Here is a 9,763-nt window from a genome sequence, read left to right as displayed (position 1 = left end):
AAAAACAGAAACAACAGAGGAAGCGGCTCCAAGGCATATTGGAACAATTATTGGAAATTCCAAAGTTTGGGGTAGCCATTGAAAGCAGAGGACCTTACACTAAAAAACACTTTTTTTTAAGGTTCTAGTTAAATAGAATTAACTTAAAGTCATTTTGATATTTAATAAATAATAATATTTATACTTTATAAATCTCTTTTTATTCGCGAAATGCATAAAATGTATTATTATGAGACCGATCGGGCACCGATCGTGTTTCCCGATCGGGAGTCCCGACCTGGCCCTGACCTGGGCGTGTGTTTCATCCGCGGTCTGGTCCCGACCAGGAATCCCGATATGGGTCCGACCCGGCCCGGTCTGGCCCCGCCCGGGGCCAGATCAAAATTTCTGCACGGGTAGATATCGCAACCCTTCAAAACAAAACAAAACTTTACGATCTCGTTTCTAAGAAACTGTGTCCCTGTTTTTTTCAAGTTGAGGGAGGAAAGGAGAGACTGGTCACAGTTTGCGTTGTTCGCTTGAAATTGAAAGTCGTTTTTTTAGATTTAGTGAATATATTTAGAAGCAAAAATGGTTGTAAAAGAAGTTTTCATCTTCTATTGATTTCAGAATAAAAACAACACAAAAATGATACATTTTTATTATAGATTGAAAATAAAGCTTCCTTGATTTTGTTTTCATGATATATTTTAAACTGATTAAAATTTAAGCAAATTCTAAAGATTAATTGTTTAAAATGTTAATGGAAGTTTTTTAAAAATTTTCTTTAATTTTTGGGACTGATGCTTCAGCAATTGAAAAATGTATACAATAATTTATCAGAAATATTAACGCTCTTTATAAGTCACTTCCAATTCATATCAAATATTTAAATAATATCAGCATAACATAAAACTATTCCCTATTCGTTTCCTATAAAAAATTTCCCTCATGAGTATGTATAAATGGCGCCGAAATTGCTTAGATCCTGATGCATTTAAAAGTTCGATTCTTTGTCAACTCTAAAAATGACACTGATCTTTCTAAATCTGAATCAGTAAGAAATGGGTCACTAAATCAAATAAGTCAGGATTTTCATTGACGAACAGTGAAACCTCACTGGTTTAAATGCAGAGAGTAATTTATTCCTTTTGAATATTGGACAGAGAATTAAACATGAGTCTAATATTAATGGCAAATGCGATATTCAACAAAATATGTATTGGGTTATAAATTAGATATATTGTATGTATATTGAAATTTGTTATTATTTGTTTGGTGATTAAAAAGCTCATTCAATGTTGATAATTAATCGTCGATGCGTTAGTCGGCATCAATGAGTCAATATCATTGTGCAGTAAGTAAAAGCTAAATGATTAAAAACTGATTATTTATTCACTTCAATAATTGCAATCTCAAATCCGATTATTGGCAAATACTTTTCCAATACCGAATTTAGAGTGAACCACCGTTCTATCCCACTATTCTCGGTCTTTTTCTTCAATTTAGTCATAAATGAAGCAATTCAGGCAGATGGGAGCGAAAAAGTGATAAGAATTAGAAAACGTGATTGGTAAATCGGAAAATTTCCAAATGTTAAAAAAATATAAAAAATACAAGTTTTATTTCTCGACGAAGTGAATGAAATTAAGACAGATTTGGAATTACAATTAATAATAGTAATTGTTTCTTTTATTGATTTTTTCAGATTTTAAAGTAAATGATGTAAAACCTTTTGAAAAATCAGGTTCATCACTAAATCAATAAACAATGGCCATTATTGTTATTTTTCGAGCTGGAAAAAGGGTAAGGTGTGACAGAACTTCCCCCTTCTTTTTTCCAAATTTTTTAATTTTCTGTATCCTAATATATCAAATTTATCAAATAATAAATATAAAAATTAATCAGCAATTAGTAAAATTCATTAAAATAATTTAAATATATTAATATATAACATTAATGAAATTTTTGATAGATTGGCAGAATATTATGTAGTATCTTATATAATATTACAATAATGATACATTATTAATCACATATTACTATCATAATAATTATATTATTTAAAAAAAAACCTTTTTGAATTAAGAAAGTTTTTTCTTAGTATTTTTAAAAATTTGAATTTCGTGAAAAGCCCAAACGATAAAAAAAATCAGCTATGTTAAAAAAATTGTATTATTTTTGTATTTGTTGACAAAAATACACGTTTTTTTTTGTCTTCCCCGGATAATAGTTTATTTTCTGACTAGAAAGAGGGTTTCGCAAAAGGTTTCAAACTATTTCCTCCAGAATTTGAAAAAGTCATCAAATTAAATAATGACCTCAAGACTTAACTAAATAATCTAAATACTAAAGGAAAATTCAAGAAAATGATAGTATCCATTTTTGAAGAATTTTGCATATGATTGAAAGTGGCAGAAAACCCTTTCAATTATTTATTTAAAGAAAAGCAAAGAAGCATCTTCTTTAGAAGAAGCAGTTGAGTGTAATGAAGGAATTTTAGGCTTGCTAGAAGCAGTTATTAAGTTTCAAATTAAAAAGAAATTTGGTAATCAAAAACAGTCTAGCACTGAAAAGTGTCAAGTCATGCATATTGCGTAGATTACGAGAAAAAATATTATTAGCGATTTTTGCAAAATTCCAAGAATTAAGACTTTTTAAAACTTTCTTTTTCCCCACGTAATCCAAGATATTGACCAATCAATTTTAGGGTTATAAGGGTCTCAACATTAATTTCAAATTATTTAGAAAATTACTGAATATATTATAGATGTTTTGTGTTAGCCTTCAAAAGGAGAGTTACTATTTTGAACAATTTTTCGTTATGGAATGTTAGTGTTCCTCGCCAAAAGTTAATAGTGTTTTTAATGAAACATGCTACGTAAAAAATATATCTAAAATATTTCAGCAATTTGAGGCAATGCTAATAAGTGTCACCTGAAATACGTATTTGAAAAAATGTATAGTGTAAAGGGGGGCAGCGCCAACCAGTGGGACAAAGGTGATTTTCCTTATAGCATGGATATTATTTAACAATTTTAGTTCTACTTTTCATCAAATAAATCTATTTCATCAGAGAGATTTTGTTACTTACTAAAATCTTGAAAATTGACGATGCAAGAGAAAAATTATACAGAAAACAGTTTTTACCGCGAAAGAATGGAAGTTTCGCTGACAGAAGTATAAAGTTTTCAACCTTATTGACAATACTTACAGTATAAAAATTTGATATTTTGACAGATAAGATAATATCACACAATCTAATTATATTAATTAGACGTAATTCAAGTCCAAAATATAATATATCTCATAAATAAGTGAGGCTTAGCCAGCGGGGCAGGCACGACGAAAATAATATTGACAAAGTGCTTAGGTGAAACACATGTCATAAGTTTTGTCGATAAATGTACGGCAATGTAGAATAGCAACTTATCTTGTGAGCTACATGGAAGAAACTATTAAATATTATTATTATCAATCCGGTCGGTATGCAATTTTCTTGTATTGGTACAGTAGAAACATTGCGTAAATTCCGTTTCCAGCAAAATGTCAACGAATAAGAGGTTATATTACAGCTATCTCTATTTTTATTCAAAATAACTTATTATTCTTGATGGACAGAAGCAAACCATCATATTTTCTTATCTTTAAATGTTTTGATTTTCATAAAAAGCCCTCTCAGGTGAGGGGCAAAGCCGATGAAATACATCATGTTAGAAATAACTGAATTAACAAATCATTGTTTTTTTTATGTGATCAATACTTATAGAAATATAATATAATGTAGAACTCGAAATGAGAACAAACTGGATCAATTCAACATCTTATTAACTTAAAAAAAAACATTGATTGTTAACTGGTTTGCGCTGCCCCCCCCCCCCCCCCCCCCCCCCCCCCTTACCCTATTAGAATCCAATCATTTTTATATAAAACAATTTCAAAGAAGATTCACAACTTTTGAACAATTTTATGTTCCGTTTATGTTTTACTTCGAAAATGTCTATTTTTAGTTATAAATCATTAGATCTCAAAGATAAAAATTTTTAGATCAATTTAAGGTTATGTTAACATTGCTCATCGGAAAGTAGTTATTTTAAACATAAGTCATTAAATTTGAAAGAAGATTTACAATTTAAAGCAACATTTTGTTATGTTAACATTGCTCATCGGAAAGTAGTTATTTTAAACAAAAATTATTAAATTTGAAAGAAGATTTACAATTTAAAGCAACATTTTGTTATGTTAGTGTTTTTTTTTAGAATGAGTATTTTTTGTTTAAAAGCCCAAAGATTTTTCAGATTATCATTATTCTTCAGATTAGCATTCAGTAACTAAGTTTAAAATTTGATAACGATTCTAGGTAATGCTCAGGGTTTTCACCGAAAATCGGTATACATTTCAAAGAAGATTTACAACTTTGGAGGAATTTTAGGTTATTTTAGGTTATTCAAAATAGCTATTGTTTATGAAAAATCATTAGATTTCTAACAAGAATAACAACAATTGAACAACGATAGGATATGTTAGCGTTTCCCAATGAAAGTCGGTTATTGTAAACACATTTTTTTTTAAATTGATTTATCGTCAAAAATCTTAGTTTTTCGCATTTCTACGCCTATTTTAGAAAAATATTAGGTTTTAAAATTTGATTATTTTCTCATGATATAAATAAAAATATGTATTCCAAAAGATTAGGTTAATTGGAACTAGCACTTTTAAGCTTTTAATGCTTCAATTATCAAATATTGTCCTTGCTTTTCTTTTATATTATTTTGGAGATTATATATTATGAAATACAAAAATGTTGTACATTAATATTGATTTTATATTATAATTTTAAAATCATTTGCTGCAGCAAATATAACAGAGTGCTAAGCACTTCTGTTTGTTTTCTAATTAATTAAAAGTGAATAAAATTGTTTTTAAGCAAAAATCGACTCACCTATCAAACGAGATGGCCATGAGCGTAAAGACGCTCGCACAGATGGTAAGTACCGCGATGAACTGGCTGATTTTGCAATACAAATTACCAAAAGGCCAATGACTGTTGAGCATGTAGATATAATTAAAGGTGACATTCAGCGTCGACACCATCGCGTCCGCAATACTCAGGTTCACCAAAAAATAATTAGTAACAGTCCGCATCCTCTTGTGAGCTAACACGATCCAAATCACAATCAGATTGCCACCCGCCGCGACCACGATCATTCCCGCGAATAGCAAGGTCCAGATCATTTGACGCCACCATGGCAAAATAAATTGATTTCGGTCTTCCAAGTCTGTTGAGTTTGAGAAGTTTCCCCAAAAACTCTCGTTCGTCACAATCAATGATGGTGTCAAATTCAGAGGAAACTCTGTCGAAAAGTAAAGCTCCTCGAGTGACTGCATCACGACTTCACCGGAAGACAGTTTCTTCAGTTCGTTAGTCCTTTTCCAACAATCTTTTCTTACCTTCAACTTTTCGTTTTCACTGAAAACTGTAGCTATAGAAATTGAATTCAGGATATTCTTGAAGAATTGTCTATACCCTCAGGATTAAATTTGACGAACCCTATTCCTGGGGCTCAGCCCCTCCTCTTGCTAATCCTTTACATAGTCAGTCGCTCTGCATCCTTTCAGATTCGAAATCGTAAAAACCCTTGCGAATAAAGTTTGGGTATCTGCGACCCAGCATTCTACTTTTTTACTCAGGAGGAAATTCAGTTTGGTTATATCACTCTACTACTCGAGGGATCTTTCTCGAGAAAACGAGGGTTTCAGGTTGAGGAGACACTTGACCCAACGATTCGAGGGGTACGCGGGGGAGTAGTAGCTCGACTTGGAAAATTGTTAATTCGGAGTCTTGGATTTGCTCTCTTTATCGAAATTCGTTGTAATACTCGTAGCAGGGTCTTTCATTAGTTCCGGAGACTGGTTAGCATCCGCGGTTTCTAGAAAGTAGAGCTTGCTCCCTTTCTGTCCTCTGCAACCGATCGGGAAAGGTTGGGTGCAATGGCTAGCTTCACCATCGAAGCCCACTTCCACATCCGTTTCATGCACGGTCGGCTTTAACAGGGGTATCAACCGACCCCTCCCATTTTCTCCCAACACCACCCTCTCGACCACCCCTTATTGTTTTTATAGCTTATTCGGGAGAGATGAGTGGTTTTGCGCAATGGGATACATCCGATAAACTCTGACTCCACTCAAATTATTAGTGATTCGATTCCCCTAATTTGTCCTATTTTCCTCCGAATTCTTATTCTGTTGTGGATGCGAGGTCATGTGTAATCAGAAAAACGTGCTTCAAATACCACTGTTAGTTCGAATCTTCATGCCGAAACACTGGTTCCTTTTATTCTTAGACTCCCGTCGGCGATACTTTGTACCGTTTCCCATTTTGGAAATATCAGAGCTTTTCTCTTTTTGGACTGATTAAATTCTTGTCTGGTTTGTTATTACGCTGCACAAATTTATTGGAAATATAATCTAAAGACTGCAATTTATTCTTTTGATTTTAGCACCGCACTACACTGCACTTTTGTTTCATCCTACGATTAATTTGTTCCGGTGGATGTCCGAAGCGATACGTTATCAGGGATCCTCTTGTGAACTTGATCACGTCCAACTCTTCGCAAAGATCGTTTCATCTCATAAGCTGCGGTTTTCTGCAACATAAATTCAGATAAGGTTTTTTAATCTCGCATGAATACAAGTGAACGCGTTATGAATTTCGCCGAGCAGGCTTCGTTATGTGCATCAAGGTAAAATGAAGATTAAGCATAGTTCAGAAACACTTGGGGAAATTTAATAGCAGCTTAGGTTTATTTCCTTAAGAACTTATGACGCATTTAAAAATATTTTTGATTAAAAATATATAGCTGGAAATTTCATGAAGGGCTAAGAAAAATTTCCCTGATCTTAAATTCCAAATTTTATTTCATGTTCAAAATAATTTTAGGCTCTGTCTTAAAAAGCTTATTTAAAAAATTAAAATTTGATAGCTAGAGTTAAAAGCCTTTTTCAAATATTGAAAAATAGTAGCAGAATAGTATCATGCAATTGTTTAAATATAATTTCGAACAGTTAAACACTTTGTTAATCTGGTATACAGTATAAGTCTCCCGTAAAATCGTATGACCTCCTTTCGAATCTTTTAAAATACCCTCAAAACTCTTGAAATCCGTTGAAATAATTTAAAAACGCCTGAAATCTTTTAATATCCTCTGATTGTCAAATCTGGTAAATTTCTTAAAATTTCTGAAATCCGTACAAATTCTTGAAAATATCTTTAGACTTCATTTTATTTATTCCCTTAAGCTCTCTAGAAATCTATTGGAATATCTTGAAATCTTTAAAGTATCATTAATATCCTAAATACCCTTTTAAAATCCTTTGGAACTCTTTAAAAATCCTTAAGAAAGTTGCAAGCTGCTTAAATCCTTTGAAATCACTTAAAATTCATAGGAGTCCCTTGAAATTTTTGAAAAAGAATTCATATCTTGGAAACCTATTTAAAATACCTTTTAATTTTCTAAAATTCATTCAAATCTTAAAGTCCCTTTCTTGGAATCTTTAAAATACGCTGGAATCTTTCAAATCCTTTTAAATCATTCGAAATTGATAAAATCCAGTAAAATATCTTAAAATCTGTGATACTTTTAAACATTCCCTTAAAAATTCTGAAATCTTTGAAATTTCTTTAAATTTCGTAACATCTAAAAAATCGAATAAAACACTTTAAATATTCTTAAATTTCTTCATTAGCTTATTGAATATTTTCATTTCTTTCGAATTTCTATGCAATTTTTTGAAATTTGACGCCATTTTTGGAAAATACTTTAACACTTTGAAATGTCACTAAATTCCTTGGTGTTTTTAAAAATAAGGTGCAGAATTCCTGAAAATAAAACCAAGGAAACAAGGACCAAATTTGGACAACCGCCATAAAATGTTCCTATTTCAATTTGGAAAAAATAAAATAAAAAATGTCCTTACAAAACAATAGAAAAAATGCTGATTTTAGGATAAAAATAAAAAAAGAAGAAAGAAAAATGAGAAGGCAGCTAACCAAATCCCCTTCCTTCCATTTTATTTCTTTTTTCTTTTTATTATTATCAAATCACAATATAAAAACATTTGTATAAAATAATCACCAACGTTTCAACACCTATACAGAACACTTATCAAGGCTAAAAATAAAACAAAAAACCAAAATAAAATAATTGGAGCAGGCAGGAACAGCAATGGAACCACGCGATTCTTGGGTGTCAAGAGAGAATCGTGGATTCGCTGCTGTGTCTGCCTACTTTAATTTTTTTTTATGTCTTAAGAAAGGTGCTGTACGAATGCCGAAACGTTGGTGATTATTCTTTAAAAACGTCTTTTATTGTGACTTGACGATGATAAAAATAAAAAAGACAAAAGAAATAAGAAGAGACGGAAGGGGATTTGGTTGGTTGTCTTATAATTTATGGAAGTTATGCAAATTTGTATGGAAAATCCCGCAAAACATCTTAAAATCCTTCATATATCTTTGAAAATATTTTAAATCGTCTACAATCTCATAAAATCCAATAGTATCTGATAAAGCCCGTACAAATTTTTTAAATCTTTTAAAATAACCCTTAAAGCTTTGAAATTCGTTTAAATCTCTAAAAAAGTTTCCAATACATTTAAATCTCTCGAAATCCCGAAATGATTTCCTTTTAAATCGCGTAAAATTTCTTTTAATCCTACGAAATTCTTTGAAACCTCGTGGAAATCCTCAGAATTTTTAAGTAGACTATATTCTATCAAATTCGTCAAAATTTGTAAAATTTCTGTACGACGAAATCTCTAGGAATGTTTAATACATTTTTTAATTCCTTTAAGTATGTTAAAATCTTGGAAATCCTCCGAGATCCCATAAGACCCCATGACAAATGTAGAAATACTTTAAAATTCCATTAATGATTTTCAAACTTGTAATATATCTTACAATTTATTGACAAAATTTGAAATCTTCGAAATTCCTAAAAAATTAAAAAAAAAAATGTTAACATTTTCAAATTGGCATTGGCGTCGTTAAAAAAAGAAGCAACATTTTTGGATCATTAAAAAAAAGTGTCGAAAATGGTTGAAAACTGTCAACAGAGTCTTGATTCTGAGACATACATTTAAAATATTTAAGACTGAATCGATATTTCCATATTCACTTTTCAGTTTCAATGCCGGAACAGTGATCCCAGATCTGAAATGAGACGTGGTCCAAGTCTATCACAAGGCTATGTGCGTGTGAATATAGTAGGAGACGATGTAAATGACTGGGTTGCGCGCGCAACCCATTTCTCCTCTTTTGAATTTGAAAACTCGAAGGTGCACGATTGCCGGTCGGAACACTTCGGCGGTTCAATTTATGTTTCTATCTGCTAACTGCTTTGAAATAAAATCAAGAGATTGGGATTTTAATATTTCCAGATTTCGATGCTGGCGATTCTCATGATTTGAATACTTCGCGCGAATCTTGATATGCGTATAATTTCAGGTTATGTTATTTCAAGTATAAAGTATAAATTATATAAATATTAATACTATTAATAGATAAGATTAGTGATAATTCCGTGAGCGATGAAAACACAGAAACAACAGAGGAAGCGGTTCCAAGTCATATTGGAACAATTATTGGAAATTCCAAAGATTGGGGTAGCCATCGAAAGCAGAGGACCCTACACTAAAAAACACTTTTTTCAGATCAGTGATAATTCCGTGAATTTTTTTTTCTATATTAAACAATTAATTTAAATTAATAAATTAAAATTAAAAT

At 31.3% G+C, this 9,763-nt stretch overlaps 1 protein-coding gene across 1 annotated transcript in view; it reads right to left on the bottom strand.

Moving 5' to 3' along the window:
* Positions 1-4,917: 4,917 nt before the first annotated feature.
* Positions 4,918-9,763, bottom strand: part of LOC117170516 (tachykinin-like peptides receptor 99D) — a 31,168-nt gene continuing 26,322 nt past the window's right edge. Inside the window, exon 2 of the mRNA XM_033357291.1 lies at positions 4,918-6,626. Coding sequence (XP_033213182.1) covers positions 4,918-5,367 — 450 coding nt within the window. The 5' untranslated portion in view covers positions 5,368-6,626. The remainder of the gene's footprint in view (positions 6,627-9,763) is intronic.

This window comes from Belonocnema kinseyi, chromosome 4 (assembly GCF_010883055.1).
Source record: "Belonocnema kinseyi isolate 2016_QV_RU_SX_M_011 chromosome 4, B_treatae_v1, whole genome shotgun sequence".
NCBI classification, from domain to species: Eukaryota; Metazoa; Arthropoda; class Insecta; order Hymenoptera; family Cynipidae; genus Belonocnema; species Belonocnema kinseyi.
Note: the sequence above shows the minus strand (reverse complement) of the source record. Positions and strands in the feature narration are given on the sequence as shown.